This window comes from Mytilus edulis, chromosome 6 (assembly GCF_963676685.1).
Source record: "Mytilus edulis chromosome 6, xbMytEdul2.2, whole genome shotgun sequence".
NCBI classification, from domain to species: Eukaryota; Metazoa; Mollusca; class Bivalvia; order Mytilida; family Mytilidae; genus Mytilus; species Mytilus edulis.
In genome coordinates this window covers 86,046,686-86,074,506 of record NC_092349.1, presented here as the reverse complement: position 1 = coordinate 86,074,506, position 27,821 = coordinate 86,046,686, and the positions used below count along the sequence as shown (strand labels likewise).

At 31.7% G+C, this 27,821-nt stretch overlaps 2 protein-coding genes across 5 annotated transcripts in view; one reads left to right on the top strand and one right to left on the bottom strand.

The window, feature by feature from the left end:
* The window catches only part of LOC139528765 (protein MTO1 homolog, mitochondrial-like), an 89,838-nt gene that overhangs the window by 24,809 nt on the left and 37,208 nt on the right, over positions 1–27,821 (top strand). The window lies entirely within an intron of this gene.
* On the bottom strand, positions 169–27,239 carry LOC139528766 (sphingosine 1-phosphate receptor 2-like). Of its 2 annotated transcripts, none has more exons than XM_071324963.1 (2): positions 27,063–27,239; positions 169–1,761 (listed from the first exon to the last, which is right to left on the bottom strand). In XM_071324963.1, exon 2 carries the CDS (start codon positions 1,687–1,689, stop codon positions 412–414), a length of 1,278 nt encoding a protein of 425 aa, XP_071181064.1. In that variant the 5' UTR covers positions 1,690–1,761; positions 27,063–27,239; the 3' UTR covers positions 169–411. The 2 variants fall into 2 exon arrangements, with proteins under 2 accessions (XP_071181064.1, XP_071181063.1); XM_071324962.1 differs by lacking the exon at positions 27,063–27,239 and adding an exon at positions 22,933–23,212.

Genomic DNA, 27,821 nt, shown 5'->3' with positions numbered 1-27,821 from the left:
ATTGTAATAAAAGTTCTGACATTCTATCAGTAAAACATAATTAACAATCATCAAAATAAAATTGATATTAGCAAATATAAAAAGAAATGTAATGCAAAGCGATGTACCTTAAACTCCTAAAACAGAGATTAATAACTGCTTGATTCATATATAAAAAAAAACTAGATGTCTTATTATAGCCTTTACTTTCAAATGCTACCAAAAAAGCTATATACCATACCCAATAAATGTGTTCTGTCATGGACGTAAAACATTCACCAATCAATCAAAAAGCTGTCTTTTATCCTTTAAACTTTACTGTTTCAGAAAATATTTCTTGCCAAGCAATGCATTCAATCAGTCTCAGAAAATTGAATAATTTTTAATTTTTCATACGAAATTGATATGATTATTATGGATATATATATACAGCTAACATGGTAGTCCAATGTCTTGGTTCAATGTTCGGTCTTCTATTTGAATATTTGATAAAGGTGTAGACTCATGGCTTAGTTGTAACATTGTACTGGGAGAAGTACTATGAGAACTTTGATTTTCGTTGTTTGAGACACCATATACTATTTCATTGTCCTCGATATCATAACACGGAACGGAACTTGGTGCATTGTTTGCCGCGGCAGCAGCGGTTATTTGTTGGTTCATCAGATTGGCAATTGTTGTCAAGCGGTATTGTCGGTAACGATCACAATAGATATATTTTGCTAGTAAGTGAATATGTCTGTCGAACAGAATGTAGATCATTGGTTGAATACTTCCTTGTGTCCACGCGATGAAACTGAATGATTGGTAAACTTTCGGAGATACTTTGAAGTGCACATCTATTAATAGTAACAAAAATAGCGGGTACCAACAAATCACAAAGGCAATAGTGTTGAGAATGAAAATTTTTGCACGATGGCTGGAATCATTTATGAAATTTTGAACATTACAAGAAGTCAGTGTTTCATCCGTTATTGTAAGAGAGGACCTCACAAGCATTGATACACGATTTGTATGATTCACTTGAATTTCTTTATATAACTTACATATGAAGTGGATTATTCCTACTATTGCTAGGGTGGATATTGCAATCCACATTGCATGAGCCACATATCCTGTCTCTTTGCCCAAGACAAATGAGCAGCTGCCAATTTCAGGATGAAAATCAAAATATCCACCGATCAACGTTGGACCAAGATGCAACACTGTACTAGCTATGTAAACAAGTATTATTCCAAAAAGAATACAACACAATGATCCTCTTGAATTCCCACCGATATTTATTTCTCCAAAAGTGTATGCCTCTGTACAAACCATGGCCAGCATGTTAAACACAGAGGCAGTTACAATTAATACGTAAGTTGCTCCAAAGAAATCACAGTCGGCAGGTTTCTTCTGCGTTACAAGATTGTTTGCTATTGGAATGCAATAAGCTGCTTTCAGGCAATCCAAAAAGCATGCATGTATTAAAAAGGCACTTGTCATTTTCCTCAATGTTTGTCGTATAAAAACAAACAATACCACCACAAGGTTCAGTAATATACCAAGCACAGCCACAAAGTAGAGATAGTAGGCCTCTTGGTGAAAAGTATTTTGTATGGAATGGTCATTTCTATCCTCAACTGATTTTTCCATATAGGTTTGGATAGCTTGGTCATCTTGGAGGAAATTTTCGTAGTGGCCTGGAATCACATATGAGTGGTTAACCATTGTGATCTTGTCAGCAGAAGGATTGTTTTTATTCTTGTGCTGTGATTCGTCATGCTACCACTACTCCATATCCTGCAACAAATGGAAAAAAATATTGATAAGAGTTATATAACAATTTGTATAGTTAATTTATTATGTAATCAGCAGATAGTTGGCATGTTTCTTGTTGAAGAAGACTCGCGTGTTAATTGTAACAGCTTTTGCTCGTTGAGTGTGCAGGTGTTGTCAATGACAGATATTCTAAGTTTTCTTTAGGAGGAAAACAATATGCAAATAGTCAAGATTACGCACGGGGAACATGTTAATGACATGTCACATATTGTCAATAACATAGGCATGAATCAATAGCAAAAAAGGCATCAAGTATAAAACATTTTAAATTACAATACATGTATAAGGTATAAACAGCTAAGATATGTTATATAAAAAAGAAGATGTGGAGTGATTGCCAATGAGACAACTCTCCACAAGAGACCAAAATGACACAAAGATTAACAACTATAGGTCACCGTACAGCCTTCAACAATTAGCAAAACCCATACCATGTTAGTCTTTTTTTCTTCAAAACTATAGTTACAAACTAAATAAGAAATATACCTTTCCCCATGCCTCCCTCTTCATTATTTTTTTTTTCCACCTTTGAATTTTTTTATAAAAGGATTTTTTAATTTTATATCATAAATTTGATACTAGATGCCAATCCAAAGAAACTGTCGTGACAAATATTCAAGCATGTATATAAAGGACATAATTTTCTATAAGTATCTTCCCTCCTTTTCTGTTATGAACAATTACCTCTACTCCCCTTTCGTCCTTCAGAAAAATAATAAATAAATGTAAGAGATGTGTCAGCTTGTCAAAATCAAAGTACTTACGTACTGAGCTTTCAGAGAATAAATAATTCATATGTAACTTACTGCGATGAAAACATGAATTAGATGATCTTTAATTCTTTACTTAATTCCTGATCAGGGAAAAGAATGCATTCTAGTTAAAAGTCTGTGATTTTATATATATATAGGGAAGACATTCCTTTCATACTTTTGTTCAAAAACATCAAAATGTTTGTAAACTAAAGTTAACATAAGTATCGCTTTGAACAGCAATAAATTTTACATCTTGCAAATCTTAACAGCTCAAGACTTACATTGTTGATAAAACACTTATGATGTGTTCAAATTAATGGATTATTGTATTCACTATGAATGTGTTTTTCCCTTATTTTTTGTTTCCTATGGCATGGAAATTTGGTAAAACGGCCATAAAATGTCTGACCACCCATATTCATACCACACAAAAAAGTTGTTTGTCGCTCTGATTGTATATATTTAAAGATTACTTACTTGAGTGGGGAAATTAAGAGAGTGTGCTTAATGGTTGAAGTAAAAATTCCTAAGACCATGCAAGACAAATTGTTGATAATTTGTATACAACATAATACCAAAGTGATGGCAATTTTACATACATGTTTCAAAGTGGTACTTCAGGTTTTTCTCTCCTTGTCTACTCTTAAATCTTTTTATTTGACAACATTGACTGTTGAAGTTCTGATTGCAGAAATTATTTACGTTGGAAGCTTGTGACTTTTTGCCATATGGATTATGAAAGTATATAGACCTATAAAGGTCTTATAATTTTTGACCTTGTTTGAATACAAAAACATATAAAAATAAAGAAATATTTGATTTACCTAAAAAAAAAAAAAAGTTAGATATTATGAACTTCAGGATAACTTTACTTGTAACTTTGTTCAATGAAAGTAATTTAAAAGTCTGATCCTAAATTCTCCCCTCATATTTACTACTATTTTTAGATTTGTACTGTAAAACCAGTAAACCTCTGCAGCATTGTTATGTGGGGGTCTTATGTCCCTTTCTTATAATGTTGATAGTTTCAACAATGAATTACATAATATTTTAAAATTTGACATGTAAATATACTGGTGAGACAGTACATTCAAATATTTAGATTGAGTATAAAAAAAATTATTTATATTGAAAATCACCTAATTATTTACATAATATACTTATTATAAAAATTATGGGATTTATTAGATATTTTTGTAAAAATTAATGGATAAAAACCTTGAAAACTGCATTGAATGCCGTAGACACTGTACAAACAAAGTTTACTTAAGATATATTATTATCATATAAAAAGGTCAGAATAGGTATACATAGACAATTATGCCTAAGTAAATCATTGCTGAAAATACAAATGAAATACAATATTTTGATGTTATAAATGTTAGTGATTTCAATTACTTTTTGACATATAATATGTATATATAACGAATTTGCACTATAGCACAGTACAATTCTTGTAAGGACAGAACTTAAACTGAATTTGGCTTGAAGCTGAAATGATTGCAAAATTTAAAACATAGCACACAGCTGTTTAGACATTTTAACTGTTAAACTGATCAGACAAAACTCAGATATGTCTTGCATTTGTTTGTTAAAGATACCTCATGGCCGAGATGCTATTCAAAGATCATGCAAATATTGATTTCATCAGCTAAGCCTATATATATATATATCATAATATTTTTTGGTAACACGGTCAAGTAAAATAACATTACAGTTGATATATATATATCCAATTAAATGAAAATCAAACATCACATACTGAAGTTGTAACCTTAAGGTAAATAGGTTTGAAGGCTAATGATAAATGATTTTGTTATTTATTTCTGTTGTAACATACATTATGTTGAACTATGTTCTAATTTGATTTACATGAGTTCATTAAGGTCGCTATGTCATTGTTAATTAAGACAAATAGAACTGTTTTATATCATTGGAACCATTCTCAGACATTCTTAGCTTTCATACACACTCAGGTCTTTCTCATATATACTGGCTTGTTAACATTGACATCTAATAAAGATTGGCTACAGTTGGTTTATTATTAATGTAATAACATTGTATGACCAAACATAGCACTAATAAACAACAACAATCAATATACACCAATATACAGTGGTTGTAGTTGTAATTTATATTTATTGGTTTTGCATACTGTCCAATGGCAAATATTTCAAATAAAAATATGAAGAAGAGGTATCATTGCCAGCGGCGCAGGACGTTTGCACTTTTTCATAGGACATTTGCGCTTTTTATTTTGGACACTTGCGCTTCATATTACAGGACATTTGTAATATTTAAAAAAAAAAGGACATTTGCGCTTTTTACATAGGACATTTACGCTTTTGCAATATTTGGTGTTTAAGACTTCCTCCTGTGTTATCCGTATTTGAGACCGGTAGATTTGACCTGGCAGAGATTTTTTGAGGATTTTCAGGTCTGTAAGGAATAACCTTCAAAGAGAGTGTGAACATCTTCTCTGGACATAGGGATTTTCTTCTTATTCTGTACATAACCTTTGATACAGGCTGTAAGTTCTTAGGATGCAAAGAATCCTCACCAACATCTTTCTTACATATTTCAATCCAACACGATTTTGTTTTATTATGTTCATTTTTCTGACTCAAACTATAAGTAGTTCCATTGTCCATTTTAATACTACATTACAATTTTTCAAGGTACATCTCCATGAAATGTCCTCATTTTTGAGGGTTTGATCAAAACGATATAAAAATCCATCATGACATACATTTTTTTCCATTACTAGTCTTTATAACTTTAAACTCCGTGCATAAGACTGTGTTAATGTGAACTAACTTAAATGACAAATATGAATTGAATTTATTTATGTAATGATTAAAATTACAGGAAGACGACTATATAGGTAAAAAGCGCAAATGTCCGGACTATTTAATACAGGTGAATCAAAATTTAAAGCGCAAATGTCCTATCGATTTACAGGTAAAAAAGCGCAAACGTCCTTTGCCCATTGCCAGTAAGGCATACCTCCACCAGAGACCAATGACATAGAAATTAACAACTATAGGTAAAGCCTTCAACAATGAGTAAAACAAATACTTATTTGGAATGCATTGTACATGTATTGAGAATGACACATTTAAGATGTAAATTAACATAACTTTGATTAAATTTGCCTTCCAGTATAGCTTCAGATGTAATCTGTGATTAACACATACTTGTGGTTATTGTATCATTCCCTACTGATTAGTAATTTGATTAAAACCATGACCTTATTTCTTACAAAGATCTGCTTTAGTCATACAAATCTTCTTTTAATACAAATGCATATATCACAAGGTCATACAGTGGTTTTATCATTATAGGGCAATATTTGTGGGCTGGCAAAACCATTTATTTTTTAGACAAAAAGAAATGTTTGTTTCATCCTCTTTATTTGTTTATTTGGGAGGGCAATAAAAAGTGTTTTCTACATAACTGTTACAAAAGAATTGCATGAAAAAATATATATATATATGCTTTTGAAAATTAAAGTATTTCTTCATTCTGATTTTTTTTATTGAATTATTCAGGACAGATGCAGTTTTAAAGCCAATTATAAAATTTGTAGAAGACAAAGTCAATATAACTATTACAAATGATTATTTTTTTCTATTTAAAGTTCAGCTGGTATAATTTTTTAATTGTACATTGCAAGTTAACATATATAGTTATAAAATCAATGCAAGATATAAGAATATAGATTTTAATCATTTCATGAAAACAGGTTATTGACCAAAGTAAATAAATTGAAAGTATTGCATATCAATGAATAGTAAAACAGCTGTTAATGAATAGGAGGGGCATAACACATGTAAATATGACATATGGTTTCAGTCACAGGTATCACTGATCTATCTGTAGAATAGGAGGGGCATACCACATGTAAATATAACATATGCTTTCAGTCACAGGTATCACTGATCTATCTGTTAATGAATAGGAGGGGCATAACACATGTAAATAGGACATATGCTTTCAGTCACAGGTATCACTGATCTATCTGTTAATGAATAGGAGGGGCATAACACATGTAAATAGGACATATGCTTTCAGTCACAGGTATCACTGATCTATCTGTAGAATAGGAGGGGCATAACACATGTAAATATGACATATGCTTTCAGTGACAGGTATAACTGATCTATCTGTAGAATAGGAGGGGCATAACACATGTAAATATGACATATGCTTTCAGTCACAGGTATCACTGATCTATCTGTAGAATAGGAGGGGCATAACACATGTAAATATGACATATGGTTTCAGTCACAGGTATCACTGATCTATCTGTAGAATAGGAGGGGCATAACACATGTAAATATGACATATGGTTTCAGTCACAGGTATCACTGATCTATCTGTAGAATAGGAGGGGCATAACACATGTAAATATGACATATGGTTTCAGTCACAGGTATCACTGATCTATCTGTATCATCTTCCCTCTTTTATTTGATACTCTTAACTACTTGTCTGGTCTCATCATACAAATTAAAGGAGAAGTTGGGTTAAACCTCAATGACACAGCAAGCTGTCGTAAGATAAACACATATCTGGAGGTCAATGAAAGGTCAATATAGCAATCCAACAACACACAAAACCAGACAAAAATCTGAAAATCAATATACATGACCTTAATAGTTGATCCCCTGTGAGATGATAATAAATAATTCATGAATATGCATGAACATTTCATGAACTGTTCATGAACAGATTTCATGAACAGTTCATCATATCTTCATGAACATTTGATGAGCAATTCATGAACTGAAAATCGACAGTAATGTTCATGAACTTTAATGTTCATGAACAATTCATGAACAAGAAAGGTTCATGAGCATTTAAATGTTCATGAACAACAATGATCATGAACCCTTTCTTGTTCATGAATTGTTCATGAACTTTGTTCATAAATTGTTCATGAACATTGAAGTTCATGAACACTTAAATGTTCATGAACTTTCTTGTTCATGAATTGTTCCAGTAGATTCCACTGGAATTATCACTGGTAAATCCACAAACTGATTAACTAATATAAAAATTATGTGTGATATATAAACTTCTCTTCCTTTCTGTAATTCAAAACTTGCTGTCTCTGTATTTCCAACAATAATTGCTGAATAAAGGTATTAAAATGGAGTCTGCATAAAATCTGTTTCATATCATTGCTGGCAGCTCATATTTAATCCCCTAAAAGTACAAAAATATCCACAAAGAATCAATTGTTCAAGAGGTAATGATTGTATGAAGCAATACATTCAATAGAAACAGCATTATGCATCTTAAATTGCATTGGAAGTTTAAGTTAAACTCAAATTTAGTACCCCCCCCCCCCCCCCCCCCCCCCCTCTTTAACCCTTGAAGATGAAACTGGCGACTTAAATTATTATTAACGTTTCACCAAGTTAATTTACGATGAATATTATTCACACAATTTAATTTCTACATATCAGATTATCATATATACCCATGTACCATTTACATGTCAGATTACGATATGTCTGTTATGAATGTGACAACAATATATCAATTTATCATTCTTCATTAATTTATTGTCTGCCTAAACTTTCTGATGTTTTGCTCAGATTAAAATCCTAAATGTTTTATATTGCCTCAACAAATTGTATTTCATAATCATTATATGTTAAATCAAATACTTATCTGAAAACATCTGCGTTTGGATTCTCCATTTTTGTTATCCAGCGTAATCATATGACGTCATATTTGCAAGTGCGTTTAAGTCAAGGTGTCAATCTCGTCCCATATAATATCGGCCCGAAGTTGATTCGTCCCTGTTATGGTATTTCAGTGAACTTCTCAAAATCGGTCGACCGTTGGACTACGGAAACAGCCGATTTGCGGGGTTTGCCGGTTTGTAAAAATTTAAAATCACAAGAGTTACTTCCCCTTAATATGGGTGTTTGAGAATGTTTTGAAAATGTATTTCACTTTCATTAAAATATACGTTTTCCTTTTAAAATTTTAGTTTTGTATATAATATCTATCTTAAAATACAGCTACAACTTCTATTTCATCTTATTTTATTTTTTTATTTTGCAGGAATAAAAAAATAAAAACACCATACATTTATGATATTTCACGAATAATTAGGTAAAATGTTCTACTCTGAAAGGTCGAAACGGTATCTTTGATACTCATTTATTTTGTGTGATGTAAGTTATAAATTTTACACCTAGTGATTCATCAAAACTTCATGACCATTCATAAATACTTTTAATGAACATTTCATGAATTTTATGAGCAGCTAGTGATTCATCAAAACTTCATGAACATTCATAAAATACTTTTAATGAACAGTTCATGAATTAAATTCATGAACCTTCATTTATGAATTATTTATGAATTTTCATGTACCATTCATGAACATTCACGAACCATTCATGATAGTTCATGAAGTCATGAATTTCTTCTCGCCGGGGATAGAATGGAAACACAGATTGTGCCAAAGAGACAATAACACAGCCAATTATCAAAATGCAGCCCATTGAAGGCCACCAATTGGTTTTTAACATAGTGATAAAATCTTGCACCCAGAGTTAGGGACTTCTAATTTTTCTCAATTTTTTACCTAGATTTCACAGTTCACTGATCACAGAAAATTAGTGTAAGCAGGCCTAAGGACAGTTATTTTACTGATGAACACAAATTCTTGTTTGACATAAGTTGCATGCAGATTGTCATTCTCCAGAAAGGCAAACCTGTTAAATTTAAACTTTTAATAATTGTGTATTCTATAATGATGCAACCCATTGATTGAGTTTTGAACAAATAGGTGGTTTGAGGTACACATGTACTTTTATATTCTATTCTCTGATTAACTCTTATCTCATTTGTAACATATTGATTTTTATGAATTCATTTTCAAATTAACTTTTCATCAGAAATAAGATTGATATGCTGTGTCTTGTTTATGATACCAACAGCACTGTGCATTGGAATTTAGTAGTATTCAGTATTTCTTAAAAATTAAATGAAAATGTTGGTGTGTTTGATGCACTTTTCTGACAATAGCTCCTTCAGGATTATAGCTCTAAAAAACATTGAAAGGCACATTCACAACATTATATTTAAAAATATTATTGAGTGAATTGATTTAGGATTTTTATAGTAAAATAAAGCTTGTAACATATATATTTATTCCAAATGTTAAACATATTCAACTTCCTTGAATTAATTTTCTGATTCTCAAGTCATACTTTGCTACAGCTGCAGTGCTGCAATAACTTTTTCTGAAAATATTATTTCTGTCAATTTTTTAAGCATAATTATATGTCTGCCATTTGATAGTATTAAATCAATGTTGGCATAAGTTTTTAATTGGATTTGTTCAATATGACTGCTAATAATAGGATTGCATATTGATGAAACCTTCATTTAATATAAGGGTCTAGATAGTGAGACTGGGAGTCTTCATCAAGGTATTCCTTCAACTTTCAAGCCATTTTTGTATTCTTTATAGAAATAAAGAGATGAGGTCGATTGCCAATGAAAGCATATATCCAACAGAGTTAAACTTACAGTTACAATACTGTAAATATAGACAATGACCATAACTGTGTCACTTTCACAATAAAAATTAAAAAATATATACCCTAGAATATACATTGTACAGTTGATATGCACTATTATTTTATTCAAAGCCTAAGGTCATTGAACAGTGCTTTGCAGCATATTTTAAACAATTATATGCCCTGAACTTCTTAGAGTTTAAACTTCTAGTACAATTCTGTAGTACCCCTCCCTTCATTTTGGGTCTTCCTCAGAATTCAATTTCTCCGGTACCATGTATTTTTATACATGTAATATTCTCAAGTTTATTGTCTCTTTGAGTTGCAACAAAGAGATCATATATTGCAAACCAGTATGTAAACAAAACAAAATTTCTATGAATGTTATATATCTCCCCAAAAGAGGTGTACACGCGTGGTTTGTGAAACAGCTGTATTTACAAAGTGCAACTTAATGCAGTCAATGTAAGCAATTGACCACAAACAAATGGCTTTCACCAATGAGAAAATACCCATACTAATAGTCTACTGTGAAAGAGCCCTACATGAAAACTATAAAACAAATTAATTCAAACGAGAACTAATGGGCCTATTTTTAAAAAAAAAGAAAGAAAAGAAACCAAAAACAACCACTGAGTTGCTGGTTCCCGACAGACTTGGACAGGTATATACAAAATGTGACTAGGTTAAACATATTTGTAAGCGCTCAAACTTACCACTTTAACAGCTCAACCTAAGAACAAAATGTTAAAATCATTAACAGTTGGTTTAACTCAAAAGATAGGTACAAGGCACAAAAACATAAAGCATTAGAAACAAAGCACCAAAATAGGAGTACTGACAGTTACTGAAACTAGTAGTTCAAAGCACCAAAATAAGAGTACTGACAGTTACTGAAAGTAGTAGTTCAAAGCCAACCAAAATAAGAGTACTGACCAGGGCCGTAACTACCTATGAGGCAGGGGAGGCAACTGCCTCCCCTGAATTTTCTACACACAATTTTTTTTGAAGTAAAAAAATAAAACATTGACAATATGTACACGAAGAACTTGAATTTATATTATAAACAATTCCAGTTAACAGTTTTAACAGTGTTATCATGATATGTGATATGTCTGTCATTTTTCGGATTTTCGATCGAAAGTAAACCTTTTCAGTATTTGTTTTATTTTTTTTCATTCAGGGTGACCGCCGTCTGTTTTTCAGTATTGAGGGGGTCAGATTCGTATGAGAACACATATGAAACTTTGCTTTCGATAATTTTGAATAAAAACTTAACTTTTCACATTTATTTGGGGCTCAATTATTTAAGCAGAGGAAGTTCCTTTTGTGTTGTGAATCTTATAAGATATTGGAAATTCGTTACTGGCTGTTGGATCGTTTTTTTTAAGTTTCCCGATCGTACTAGAACATTACGGTCAATGCCTTAGTAGGTAAACACTCCCATTTGTTGTAGCAGGGTCTTTCTATACTAAGTATATACTAGACTAGCATAGAAAGTCCCTGGTTGTAGTTATATACATGTCTGTTCAGCTTTCAACAATATTGAAATTCAAGATCCTCGATAAAAAAAAATATCTTGCATTTTATAATCTTGCTTTATATGTTTTTTGAACTTACCAGTTTCTAAAAAAAAATATTTTTAAATACAGAAAATACAGATAATATTTGTTTGAATGAAAATTGCTCCAAGGATCCAGCAAGCCAAAACTGATCTTTCTTAAAGTAAGGAAATCGAAGGAAAACGGGTAATTTTAGCCATATCATTTGAGAAAAAAATCCACGATCACAATGTATCTAATGTTAACAATTATAGGTCAAAGTACAGCTTTCAAGACGGAACTAGCTTTGGCTCACCCCGAACAGCAATCTCAGCTTGTTTTTGCATAAAAGTTGCTTCCAGGTTCAAGCAATACTGGTGTTTCTTAAAGTAAGGAAATCGAAGGGAAACGGGTAATGTTTAGCCAATGACTGAGAGAAAAAAAAATCAAAGGGGGCTCAATCGGCGGCCCTCAAACCCCTGCCTCCCCTGAATTCGAACCCTAGTTACGGCCCTGCTGACAGTTACTGAAACTAGTAGTTCAAAGCACCAAAATAAGAGTACTGACAGTTACTGAAACTAGTAGTTCAAAGCACCAAAATAAGAGTACTGACAGTTACTGAAAGTAGTAGTTCAAAGCCAACCAAAATAAGAGTACTGACAGTTACTGAAACTAGTAGTTCAAAGCACCAAAATAAGAGTACTGACAGTTACTGAAAGTAGTAGTTCAAAGCCAACCAAAATAAGAGTACTGACAGTTACTGAAAGTAGAAGTTCAAAGCCAACCAAAAATAAGAGTACTGACAGTTACTGAAAGTAGAAGTTCAATAAGAGTACTGACAGCTACTGAAAGTAGAAGTTCAATAAGAGTACTGACAGTTACTGAAAGTAGTAGTTCAATAAGAGTACTGACAGTTACTGAAAGTAGTAGTTCAATAAGAGTACTGACAGTTACTGAAAGTAGTAGTTCAATAAGAGTACTGACAGTTACTGAAAGTAGTAGTTCAAAGCCAACTATAACAGGGCCCGATCCAGCCATTTTAAAAAGGGGGGTTCCAGCTATATGTCCCCATTCAAATGCATTGATGGGCCATAAAAAAGGAGGGATGCCAACTCCCCCCCCATACTTGTAACATATTGTATTTGCTTATTTTAAAAGGTGACATTTTGATGATGAGCATGACGACGTTTCCGTACATTTTGCTTTTTCAGTAAACAGTCAATCTGTTGATAAATACTGTGAATGTTTTAAATTTGTGTATATCTAAATATTTTTACTTTTGTTGAAAGACGTGCATAGTATCAAATCATTAAAATACAAATTGTTTAGTCTCTAGGAAATCTTGCTATTTTTACTAAATAGGTGCAATTTGGGTACTCGGTGCAATTAGGGTACCTTCACGTTACATGTATAATTATTATCCATGTTTAATTATGATAGGAACCATTTATAAACTCTTCTGACTGAATTGCATTCAAATGAAATGTAAATGATATGGTATGGAGATGTATCTTTTAATCAATTGCATATACATCTTTTGTGCCTATAATTTGGTGGAATATCAACATCAATCTTGTATTCATATTCTGTCTTATTCCTGAAAGACAAGACCAGATGATAAATAGATTACTTCGTTGATTATAGATCGTCTATTGTGAATATTTTTATAGGTCAATGCTATTTTGTCTCTCTGTGAAGACAACAAACATAACTTGTTGGTACTTTAACCAATATAACAATAGAAAGAACATCAAATGACATAATATTACATTCCAATCATCCCAGGGGAATTAATCCATTTAAAGATACAGTTATTTGACTGCATTGCAATCTCACTTCCTTGGAGTAAATCAGTACAAGGAAATTTATTGTATTTTCCATTGATGTATTTCCCCTGCATATTATATGTCCATCTGTATCAGATAGTACTCTGTCAGTCAGGTTAATTGAGGCATGTAGTCCTGAATTCTATCCATCTATCGATAAGTGTTTACTGCTATTTAACCATCAAGGAATGAGTGGATGATCCTAAAGACATTTTCAATTTTCAGTCATTATACGAGAGCAGACATTGTTGACTTTTCTGGTTGTTTTGATCATGAAGAAGATCAACTGAATTGTTTGGTTTATAGTGAAAGCAACCAACATTTACTGGCGATAACAACTTAGTGGCATGTCTAATAAACAATGTTTAGTATCCCATATTTTGTAGGTCAGGGAGTTAATTGTTTGTTTGAACCTGTATGGTGTAGTCATTTGTTACGAAGGCAAGGGATTATGGAGGGTATTTAATCGAATCTCCCACTTTGGAGTCTAATGTGGAAGTTAATATTTTGGTTACTCATGGATGGTATATTATAATATACTTTAAGTTTTGAGAAAAGGGATTGAATGGTCACCTTGGAAGTGTTTGTACACAAACCTTTTTGAGGAAAGGATATGATGGTCTGGTTCACAGTATTTAGTGCTAAGTGAGCTTTTCTCATCACTTGGCGTCCGGCATTGTCCGGTGTCTGTCGTCATTGACTTTTACAAAATCTACTGGGCCAAATTGAACTAATTCAAACTTGGCCACAATCATCATTGGGGTATCTAGTTTTTAAAAAATGTGTGGTGTGACCCGGCCAATCAACCAAGATCATGTTCAACGGGTTGTTGGGTTGCTGACCCTGAAAAGGAAATTTTGCTGTTTTTGGTTATTATCTTGAATATTATTATAGACAGAGATAAACTGTGCACAGCAATAATGTTCAGCAAAGTAAGAACTACAAATAAGTTACCATGACCAAAATGGTCAGTTGACCCCTTAAGGAGTTATTGCCCTTTATAGTCATTTTTGACCAATTTTTTGTAAATTTTTGTAATCTTTTACAAAAATTTTCTCCTCTGAAACTACAGGGCCAAGTTTAACCAGGCCAAGTTTAACCAAACTTGGCTACTATCATCATTGGGGTATGTAGTTTAAAAAAATGTGTGGGATGACCCGGCCAAGCAACCAAATAGGCCGCCATGGCTAAAAATAGAACATAGGGGTAAAATGTAGATTTTGGCTTAAAACTCTTAAACCAAAGCATTTAGAGCAATTCTGACTCTATCTGCTCTTAAATTTTCAGACAAATCAGACAACTGGTTGTTGGATTGCTGCCCCTGAATTGGTAATTTTTAAGGAAATTTTACTGTTTTTGGCTATTATCTTGAATATTTTCATAGATAGAGATAAACTGTAAACAACAATAATGTTCAGCAAAGTAAGATCTACAAATAAGTCAACATGATTAAAATTTTAAGTTTATACCCTTTAAGGAGTTATTGCCCTTTATAGTCAATTTTTAACAATTTTCATAAATTTGTGACATTTTTTGTAAATTTTTACAAAATATTTTCCTGTGTTACTAATGGGCCAAGTTTATTATAGATAGAGATAATTGTAAGTTACAAGAATGTTCAGTAAAGTAAGAACTTCAAACACATCACCATCACCAAAACACAATTTTGTCATGAATCCATCTGTATTTTTTGTTTAATGTGCACATAGACCAAGGTGAGCGACGCAGGCTCTTAACAGCCTCTAGTTTTTTTAGGAGAGGGATTTTAAAGTGGTCTGGTTGAAATTGTTACTGCACCAATCTTTTTTGATGATAGGGATCAGTCTATTTCAGATCATGGTCCTTTGGGTGTGTTTAGTGCACAACTCTTTTAAGATGGGGATTTAAGGGTCTGGTAGGAAGTGTTTAGTGCAGAAACTTTTTTTGAGGATAGAAATTGGATGGTCTGACTGGTAATGTTTAGTGCATTAGCTATCTTTAAGCATTCGGAATAGTATAAGATGGTCAAGTGGACATAGTTCCTGGTTCAATTGACAACTTTATTCGTTCAAGTGTATTTAAAATTTAAAGTCCAATTTGTGTTTTATGAACATTGGGTAGATTGTTAGTGTTTAATGCCGATGATAGTTGACTACATTGTCACCAATGTTTACTATTAGATGATAGTTGACTACATTGTCACCAATGTTTACTATTTGATGATAGTTGACTACATTGTCACCAATGTTTACTATTTGATGATAGTTGACTACATTGTCACCAATGTTTACTATTTGATGATAGTTGACTACATTGTCACCAATGTTTACTATTTGATGATAGTAGACTACATTGTCACCTATGTTTACTATTAGAGAAAACCTAAACTATAGAGAACTGCAAACCTTTGGAGGTCAACTGTTAATTTAAGTCAATTATAGCTGGAATTGAACACATCTTGTTATCAACAGGGATAACACTCACAACTCAGTCAGCGGCAGATCCAGCCATTTTCACAAGGAGGGGTTCCCAACCCAGGATAAAGGAGGGGTTCCAACCATATGTCTCCATTCAAATGCATTGACCGTCAAAAAAAGGGGGGTTCCAATCCCAAGACCTGGATCCACTGCTGTCAGTATTGACAGACTAGTGATCTCTATATGAACTACCCTAAGATAATAAAGTCCTCTCTAAGCATTGAAAGTCAGCCACTGAACAAGTGAAGATATTATCAAATGAGGATATCATGTTTTTTACGTATTACGTAATGCCCCTATACACTTCATTACAAAACAACAGTTACATCACTTTCAATATTTTATGATATAACTATGATGTAATAATTAATCTTCATGAAATTTCCATTATACGATATTATGGCTTATTTATCCCAAATTTTCATTATATAATGATAGAGTTTATTGTGTTTTATGATTATGGAATAACACTTATTAAATTATCATTATAATTTGTTCCCGATTAACAGTAACTGGGGAAGTCTTTGGAATGTGAATCATGTTTCTGTTAAGTTTAAAACATATAAATTGTGCGTAAAACTAATTTTCTCATGAATGTAGAATTCATTCATATAGTTTTAGTTTTATTATAATTGACTGTATAACCATATGAGGATTTTTTTCGGATATTGTTTATTATTCAGTACATAAAGGTCACAGTTTAGACATAATAAGTTTTCAAGTGGCCAAAATAAAAAAAATTATAAGCCTGAGAACAGTTATTTGAATATTTTTGTCAAATTTTATCGGTCACTTGCAAATCAGAAATCTTGAAACTATATTATTGCTACTCGTATACAGTCTTTCGTTATGGATCAATTATATTCAATTTCATAACAATTTCAGCCTAGTGAGTAAATAATTCGTTTTTGCTTTTCATATATGGGTAACAATATAATGCATATTAGTTTCTCCATAGGCGGTAATGGTAACGTTTTCTTTTGTTGCTCAGTCCATATCGTTATCTTGGATATGTGTGATGGCTCATTTCGAAGCTGAGACATTTTCACATATGTGGTTAAATTTTTGGGTACGAAGTGAGATTACTTTTTCCGTAAAGGAGTAGGGGCATTAAGGCCTGGTTTTATCCCAACTATTACTGCAAATTTAAAATCTTCAAACATATTATAAAATTTGTCATAAATAGACTTAGTTATAAGGTATTCAGAAAATAATAAAAAAAATCATGTTTAACAAGTTACCATGGCAACAAACAATGACGAAATCTGTATATTTTGTAAAATTTCTTGATTTTCCTTGTTTTTCATCAAATTCTAAGTATATTTTAGATTGGCAAAGTATGTGTGCACACAAGAAACAACTTTATATTTGGTGAGATTATATCAATAGTTATAATAACGCTTCTCTTATTTTGTTGTTTCTTGTCTACACACGATGTTTCAGCAAACAAAATATAGAAGGAAAACTGCATAAATTCTGCATTTTTCATCGTTTTCATAAAACAGTAACTACTATGACGTAATTGTGACGTCATCATATAAACATATATATTTTTTGTTGATATTTCCTACCTCTTTGCTTTCCCAACAATATGTGCAAATTTGAAATAGTCAAAGATTTTATTTTCTTGGGCCAAAACCAGGCCTTGCCCCTACTCCTTAGCAAACCGCAAGTGATGCGGCTCCTCGTGGTAAAAAATCCCATTTTTAACACAATAAGTTCTTTGAAAATTTAATACTTTGAACACATTTAATAGCTCCATAGTTTTTACACATTTGTTCTGTGCTCCCCTACGTTCTAAATTAACACAAATGGTTCAGCTCAGTCATTTGTTTATCATAGAAATGTGTCAAATATCACTACACAGAGACTTTTTGTTTACACGTGACTTTTGAGGAGCATTAGGGATATTGTCCCAAATGCTTTATATTCACTTGTAATAGGCATTCGGAAGCTGATTGTGTTTTCCAAGTACATGTATTTTGATCAGTAACATGCTGTAAGGTCTTGAACTTGACTTAGATTGATAAATAACATGCTGTAAGGTCTTAAACTTGACTTAGATTGATAAATAACATGCTGTCAGGTCTTGAACTTGACTTAGATTGATAAATAACATGCTGTCAGGTCTTGAACTTGACTTAGATTGATAAATAACATGCTGTCAGGTCTTGAACTTGACTTAGATTGATAAATAACATGCTGTCAGGTCTTGAACTTGACTTAGATTGATAAATAACATGCTGTCAGGTCTTGAACTTGACTTAGATTGATAAATAACATGCTGTCAGGTCTTGAACTTGACTTAGATTGATAAATAACATGCTGTCAGGTCTTGAACTTGACTTAGATTGAAAAATAACATGCTGTCAGGTCTAGAACTTGACTTAGATTGATAAATAACATGCTGTCAGGTCTAGAACTTGACTTAGATTGATAAATAACATGCTGTCAGGTCTAGAACTTGACTTAGATTGATAAATAACATGCTGTCAGGTCTAGAACTTGACTTAGATTGATAAATAACATGCTGTCAGGTCTTGAACTTGACTTAGATTGATAAATAACATGCTGTCAGGTCTTAAACTTGACTTAGATTGATAAATAACATGCTGTAAGGTCTTGACTTAGATTGATGTACTGTATGTCAAGAAGTGGAAATTTCAGTGTTTGGAAACTTAAAAAGTTTCAATAGCATATAAGTTGAAACATTACTTGCCAATTGCTCCTGGTTTGTGAAGGAGATTCAAGCTCTCAATAAACGTAACCAAAATCAATTATTGAAGCCCTGTTTGTATTGACAAAAATAGAAGATTTAAATGGATATAAAAAATTGTGACATTACTTGTACTTTACATGATTAGCAGTTCTTTTACATTTGAAGGAAGAGTTCATTGAATCAGATATATCATATACTGTTTCATTTCTTTGATAAAAGGTTGAATTGAAGCAAAGGTCACATCAACGAAAAAGCAATGTGTCCAGAGAAAGTTATGATTAAAAGAAAGAAGTTTGGCAAGTCAGACATGCTTTTAATTGTATACATGTAACCATCTGTTACAGGATCAATAGAAGATTAAAGGAAAGATTTTATTGTATCAACATGATTTCATACTGCAGTAAACGGATGATTTCATTTCATCAACATGATTTCATGTTACTTTGCAGTGAGTCAATAACAGTTGTGATTTTCAAGGACATTCTTTTGTTGGAAGAAGGGGAAAATGTAATGTTTATTGATAGATACTTCAGTACCCATATGATATTTGCTGATTGAACAGATGGAAATAGGCATAAGGCATTACATTCATCATGATAAGATAAATTGTTTCTCATAAAATGTATATGAAACTTATTGCCCCCTAATTAGATACTTGATTCATTCAGAATTGTATTTGTTTTATAAGTAACTAAGAGTATTGTTTATGTTAAGTTCAAAATTGGGTTTCTTATTACAATCATTGAATATCTAATGCTGCATCCATCATAGGAAGACACTATTGCAGAACTTTCACTGAACTTTAAAACTTATGATACAGAGAAAGATTCATCAGTCATTGTCAATGTCCAAGGTTATGATAGGTTTGGGTGCCTGCATACATCTTTAACCCTATCACATTTGACATGTGCCTGTATAAAGTCAGTGACCTATAAATCAGTGGTGGTTCCATGTTGCCTACTATCATATTTGTTTTCATTTTATGTCTTTCTACATAAGTCTTTGATTTTAATTCTTAATATTTGTTAGTCTTCTTGTTTGAATTGTTTAACATTTGTCCAGACAAGTTTTGCTCATTTTTGAAGGCAGTACATTGACCTATAGTTGCTATCATTGATATCATTTGGTCTATGCATATGGTGTGGCCATCATACATCATCTTTTTACTTTTATAGTCATGTTATATTGGTTTCATTCACTCATGATCTGCTAGAAAAAAAATATACATATTTAGTATCTAGTGTATGCATACCCGTAGCCAGGGGGGTTCGGGGGGTTTCTGACGAACCCCCCCTTGAAAACAAATAAGCACTGTTAAAGTCGATGTTCTGTTCGAATTGTGACTGTTTAAAGTCGAGTTTGTTAGTCCAACGAACCCCCCTTTGGAATTCCTGGCTACAGGCCTGGTATGACTGCCATTAACTTATCATGGCATAACTATCATAGCAGCATCTCATTCATTGATTACAATGTAAACAAGTTTTTTAGGGTTTGTTTGTTTTTAAGGTTTTTTATATCACTGATCACAGTGAAATAGATTTGAAAGTAAGTTTTATTTGATTGGATAATATCTGTATAAAGATCTAGTAGGTTGGGATAACATGAGTACGGTATCTGTCAATGTCACTGAGTTCAGAGCACTATAATCATAACATAAACATAAAGTATATTTTTTGATAATCTGAAATTCAATTTAAAATGAACCATTACTGATTGTGACTTAAATGTTTAAAGAGTATTTACTTGATATAATCATTGGTTTCTTGGGGTTTTTTGGCTAATTTTTCCATATGGTAGGTTCAAACTTCAATTATTCTTTTAAAAACATGTTGAAAATCTTAGCAAATATATTTATGGAATATTTGTATTTTTGACACTTGTACAATAGAATAAAACCTTATGGAATTAAATAAATATACATCATTGTCACTGGTCATCTCATTTTAAGTTGTATACTGTTTTATGGGATAAAGTTTGTTTGGTTCCTAGGGATGATTTCTATAGGTTATATTTTACTTCATGAAATTGTTTTCTGGACTTATATATAGCGATAGAATTTCGTAATTGAAATGACATTTTTTGTTTGTGTGTTATTGAATTTATATAAAAATAGCTTAGAATGATGATATATGGTAATACTTATTTAATTTAAGTGACAATTGTTTTCAAGTAACATGCTAATATTGGTCAATCCTTATTTCCTGGAAGTAGGGTTGATCAATTAAATCTGATGCTCAACAGAATCAGGAATTAATCGGGAAAGTTAATTTCTGAGAATAAGAAAGTGTTAGTCAACAGGTCTGTAAATATCTTGTTTTTGTCTGAAACTTTCTACTTTTAGACATATTCCTTGCACTGCTGAACTCAAAAACATTGTTTTCTCTTTTCTTTATTCTTCATTCATTTTGTTTCCCAAAAAGGCCTTTCTACATTAAAGCATGTAAATTTCTTTTCTCATTAATGGTCATTGATTTCGTTAAATAATGAAATGCAATGTTTTAGTCTTAAATGTTTTTTCTTTCATTTTCTGAAACTGTATTAAATGACCAGAAGTTAGAGAGACTTGTACACTTTACAAAAATCAAGTTGAGCATTTACTATGAAACTTGCATAGACGCTGTTTTTTCTGAATGTGATGCATACAAGAGTGCTAAAATGCACCAGAAACATTAACTTAATTAAACTTAACATTAATCAATGAACCATGAAACCTTATGCATGTCCCTGCACAGTTCAGAAATTGGAAAAACATTAAAACAAGTGTAATTAATCTTTTTTTTCAATATACCAGTTAACTCAGCTGTCTTATTCAGAATCATTCAGGTGAATAGTGTGAAATGAAACTCTCAATTATAATATAAAAATGTTGAGATTTATGCACTAGCATTTCTCTTTACAAAATTGTTAAAATATCAAAACATTTCCCAAAGTATAAAGTAAAAATGAAGTATTGAGAGCCTTGATTGACAAATGATTTTTCAGCCATCTGTTTCCACAGATCAATACCTGATTATAAAGGATTAACAACATATTGGTTGTCTGTTAAATATATTTATAACAACTTGTTTGTAAAACATGAAGGTCTGTAGAAACCACATGCTGTGTCTTTGTTCTTCACACTAGTCATTGATGTGCTCAATACTTGATATGTTTGTAGAGATCATAGATGTAATACCCATTTACCCTACCAAAATATGCATGCTGAAGGAGAGGTCCTGAATGTTCAATATGTTTTATCTTCAGGCATATTCAATATGTTCAATATGTTTTAGTTTAAAAGAATGGATGGCCCTCACCCTCAATATATATTGATATTGAAACTCCAAGGATTGATCCATCTACTTTTTAAAAGGCGGTTCCCAACTTTAAGAACATGTAGGATAAAAGGGGAGGTTCCAACTATATGTCCCCATTCAAAAGCATTGATTTTCCAAAAAAAGAGGGTTCCAACCCCTAGAATCACCCCACCACATTTTAATCTGCCACTAAACTAAATGAATGAAGAACCTTAAAAACATGTCATTCAATTCATACATGTGGTATGAATGCCTAATGAAACAACCATCCATCAGAGACTAAAAACTAAGATACAAGAACATAATGGACACTCTAGAGTCTTCAACAATGAGCAAAAGCCATACTGCATATGTTGAGAATATTTTGCCCTTTATGTTCAAATTGGGATCAAGAAATATTGAAAGTAACATACTGTCCAGGTGGGGGTTACATTTTGGAAAAAAAGGGGGAGATCTATCAAGCCAATGTTAGGAGTAAAACTAGTACAAAGTCTATACATTTATCGTATATGAAGCTCCATCAGGGATGGGGGCTGTCCCCTGCCCCACCCTGTAATACACCTCTGCTGTTAAAGGTTCATCAGTGTAATAGGTAAATGGCTTTAAATAACTAGATTTTGAAAATTGAAATAGAAGCATAGTTCTGAATTGTGCATTTGATTGAATTTATTGCATATTTGTATGCTTACTATAAAATTGCAAAATAACCCATGCACTGTAATCAATTTATATATGTGTATCTAAAAATACAATCAATGAACTAATGTGTAGTATGATCAATTTTCATTGAGAACAAACTTCATTCAATAGTTGATAAATTAAACTGCTGAAAGTTTTTACAATTTTGAAAAATGAAGACTTTGATTTTGATCTATTTTTTTTAAAACGGCAACATGCGTTTAAAGAAAATGTCCTAACATAACAAATCCCCAAAAAATGAACTTTCTTGTCAAGAGTGATTGTTAAATTACTACATTCTGTCAACTTACTTTAAGGAAGTTTTTCCAATATTTACCGCTGAAAAGACACAATATATAAAACGAGTAGTAAGTCCACACAATCAATGTTTCTCCTCCATGTGACACAATGCATTCAGTAACATTTGGTAGACTTTAGTAACAACATAAGTCAATCAATAAAGATTTAATAGTCTACCGTATCATTAAACCTGCCGCGTGCAACAGTAAAGACCATTCAAGTATTTGTTTTGATGTAATTTGGTTTCAATAGCTTTAATTACACTGTACTTTGTAGTAAGACTTCGACTACAGAATCCACTACAGAATCATCAAGTAGAGAATATTGTAAAAGCTGATGTATAACTCCAATTGTTGAGATTATTTAATACTTTTCCTTTTCCGTTTAAAAGAAAGTTGTATAAACATGTTTTTTTACGTTGAATAAAAGAATATATATAATAATGAGACCTGACTGATGGAATATTTACTTAAGGAATACCGATTTATCCATTTAATCTTATAGATAATTACATGTTATATTAATGTTAATAATATGTCATCTATTTAATTTCAAACTTATGTGGTTTGTGTTTGCTAAGCATGTGGAGTTCAAAGGTTCCATTTATTACATTGACAGATATTTGATATAATTATATTGTCTGGTAATGAAAGCAATGCAAGTCTTATTGGATTTACATCTGACAATATATATATATATAAATTTGTACCATGTTGTTTTCATATAGTGAATAGCACATTTGTACAGAAATACTCAATTATAATTTGAAGTGAGTTCTTTAATTTGACATTGAATTGATACAAGTAATGTGATCTTTTATTAAACTCGAAACACCTACAATTTTAAAATTTGTTCAGTCCTTTTATGTAGGTAAAACACCATTGATATATAGGTAATGTATTTAATATAAATTATATATATTCTTTCAAATTCTTCTTATATACAAAAATGTTATTGTAAATTTTCTACTTCAAAAAAGTGTTGCTTGCAGGGGTGGATCCAGGGTTTATTTAGAATAGTAATAAAAAAGGTGAACCAAAAGAACTGAAATATTTTTGAAGATCTTGTATGAAAAATGATTTAAAGAGGTGTCTGCACTAAAAACCTCTATTTTCTAAATTTCCCACTAACATAATGACATTGTCTATTCGGCACAGCAAATACTTTAATAGAAAGTTCTAGGCTATTTTTAATGCTGAACAGACAGAGCTAAAATGTGCTAGCTTAGCAGGAATTTAATATCGTGCAAAATTGCAGCCTATTTTGAAATGACATTTTAGTCTGAGCTAAACAGTCCTTGCTCTTACCCAAAATTTGCATTTACCTTATCCCATAACCTCTAGGGCACCAAGCAATATTAAAATATTGAGTTGTCAGGCATGATTACCAATCAGAAAGCTATCCTCCAATGATGTGCAAAAAAGAAACTGTAGTTGAGCAGGTCTTTTTCAAGAACGAGCAAAACCCATACCACATAAATGATAAAGTTAGCTTTAAATGGTCCTTCTACATGAAAAAGCAATTTGACACAATAGGCAGCATACCTTATACTCCCAATATTGTTGATGATAAGTATCAATTACGTGTATGTTTTACTACTTTTTACATGTATATTGCCAATAAAAAGTATGCCAATTTATCTTATATGAGTAAAAATAAGTTACATCTAGTCATAATTTACACAGCTTTTCAAGTACTATGCAGTCCTCCTTTTTCTTAAAATAGTTTAACTGACCATAACAATGTCATATAAATGCACTTTGGTTGAATAATAAAAGAATTCATCAATCAGTTATTGTACGTGCAACATCTTCAAGTACTTTTATATTACTACTGTAAGGAACAAATTATTAAACTGTTCTCCATTGAGTGCTATTCAAGCATAAATACAATTTTATGAATTTGCAGGGTAATATTTATGAGTGCCTTACTAAAATAAGTTTTTCTTATTTCTTATTTAGTGATTAATATATGAACTGTCATGGAGATTGGCCTTGATTTTTCTACTAACATTTTTTAAATCCAATTTGTCCCTTTTCCGAATTTCTTGAAGCAAATAAGAATTAAGCTTTTAGAATTTGAGGATTAAATTTGAACCTAAAAAGACACAAAGAAATATTCTGATTACCTTGTAATAATATTAGTCAAGAACTAATGTTATTAGCAGGTTTGGTTCTAATCAAGGTTTTCTTATTAGCCTCGTGCAGGCAATCATATTTAATGTCAAAAATCAATTTTATGCTGTATGCAAAAGTCAGAAAGCTAGTTAGAAACTCTGGGTATAGAAAACAGAATGATATATATTTATCTAGAAACATTGAATATACAGTGCAGAATGATATATATTTATCGTTAATTTCCGATCAATATTCAATTTATTCCAATTATATGATAAATCATTACGGAAGCTCACAATAGAATATTTTGTTTAATATGTCAGGAGCCGGTATCAGTTCAGCATGGGTTACAGTGCACTATTAATTAGGTTAGCTACAAAGTTTGTTTGAGGGCATGATTTACAGGGGTATCAAGACTCTGTTGCTATTTTACAGATTATAGAGTCTACAATTTTGAAATAATGACTATGTTTTAAGTATCATTATAAGAGAGACAGACTTCCTCTGAAATAGACTCATCAATGTTTGTGAAAAAATAAGCCAGTACCCATATGCTTATAGGTATAATTTTAGCGAGAAACAATAGAGAAGCCTTTAAGCATTTTTTTAGACCTATTCTAAATTGCAAGTTTATTAAGGGGATAGCTAATTTTCTTCCCTGTAAATGAGTAGAACAAACCTTTATGAGAGAGTAGCAATAATGCAGGCCAAAATGATTTTGCTTCATATAAGTGGAGCTCATTCAAAGTTTCCAGAAATATAAGTGTTTTTTTATCAGCAGAAGTGACCACAATTGGCCTGAACCTTTCACTAACATTATTGTGATCACATAGATGGCCAGCACAGATGTCAAATTAATAAGAGATTAGATGAATTTATTTTAAAAATTTGAATAAATAAAAAAAATTAAACACCTTTTCTAAATACACAAATCTCAAGGAAAATATCCCTGAAGTTGAACAAAAATGAAGAAGCACTTCTATTTGGTAGTTCCTATGAATAATTTACAAAGTTGTTTACTAACAGCTAGTGGTGTGGATTGTAATCTCTCCACCCCTTGTGCAGCTACTATAAGTATATGGTTGGTAAATCTCAGATTATTACACAAATAGCATTTTGATTATCACTAAATCTCCAGGAGTTCAATACAGACTGTTGTGAATGTTAATATCATAGAAATTTTAGACATCTTATCACTTAGAAATCCCTGTGTTTTAATAATAAGACAATCTGACAAGATATCCGCACCTCAGGGTCCTAATATTCAATTACATATTCAAAAATTATTATCTTTATATATTTGAAAATAATGTATTTCAGGGTAAAAAATGAAAACAACAATTGAATAATTTTTATGCGTCAGAATTGCTTTTTTGGATTTACCTTAATCAGGAACGCTCAAAACAGAATATTTGAAAGTCAAGGGTTTTTATGAATAGAAACAGTTGAAGCACTTTTCAATCAAAATGGTCCCAAAAAAAAATAGCCCAGTCTATCTGAGGTCAACTTTCCCTATCTGAGGGAGTTGAAACCTTGAAAATTTCTAGTTTATAGGCCTACATTCGAACCAAAGTACTGATTTAACTGAGCTGATGATTATAACCCTCAGGACAGATAGTTTTACTAGCAGTGGTATTGACCTAGCTCTGTAAATCATTGTATTCAAGTGTAAATGAATGCATTACAAAATGTATAGCTTTCATAAATGGAAAGGAAATTGTTTTTAAATCTTGTTTTAATTTGATTTTTTCCAGAGCACATTTATAATAAAGACCTGTTTATCTAAATTTTATAGAAATTGTATAATACTATATTAAGTACCTATTTCAAGTGTCCTTATTTTTAAATGACCAGCAGAATTTCATCATACTTTAACATTGATTGTGAAAAATTGTACTTATTTTTTCTTTCAATTTCCTGACACAATTTTTCTCTAGGGACAGGCATTCCAAGAAATTGTGTGTCTTCCTAACTAATTGCATCTTTACCATGGTAACCAAAAAATTAAAATGTAATATTCTTACCTCAGAATAAATAATAAATGTATAGATTATTAAATTCCGTAGCACAACATGAAATTATTTAATAATTTCCAATATTAGTTATGATTCTATGTAAATTATATTCCTATCCATTCTCAATTCTTAATTATGATATAGCACTGAGCAGTTTAGACTGGTACTGTATCAACATTCAGCAGGGGAACAGTTAGGTGAGGGTCTACAGCATTAAATAGTATAAAATGTGGTAACAGTCACATGCATAGTGTAACATTAGTTATACTATTGATTGGTTAGCCTGGTGAGGGTCTACTATAGTATTATTCAATAACGTGTCAAACAATATCTTGAATTATTTACTATCCGCAGTGATGGATCCAGTGGGGAGGGGCACTGGCGGTTGGAACACCCCCTTTTTTGGACGATCAATGCATTTGAAATGGGACATGAGGCTGAAACCCCCCCGTGAGTCTGACACATATTGATTTAGATGAGGGTCTACAATATTCACCATCATGTTTATTCACAGATTTCTTTTTTATCATATTATTTTTGGGTTAATTACCTATCAATGCTAATCTAAAATATATATTTTATTGAGAATTTAAATTAGTGATTCACCCATGAATGTTTTGAAAAGGGGTATCTCTGTAAATTCTCTGAGAGCCGTGGTGTAGTGGTTATAGCGCATCGGACTACTAACACTAGGGTTCCTGGTTCGACCCCTGTTCCATGGAGGAAATTTCAGGGATTGAATTTTGGGCTCTCCCTTAAAGGACTAAA

What these genes read in the sequence shown, in the direction of transcription:
- LOC139528766 (XM_071324963.1), bottom strand. Translation starts at nt 1,689, where the DNA reads ATGGTTAACCACTCATATGTGATTCCAGGCCACTACGAAAATTTCCTC.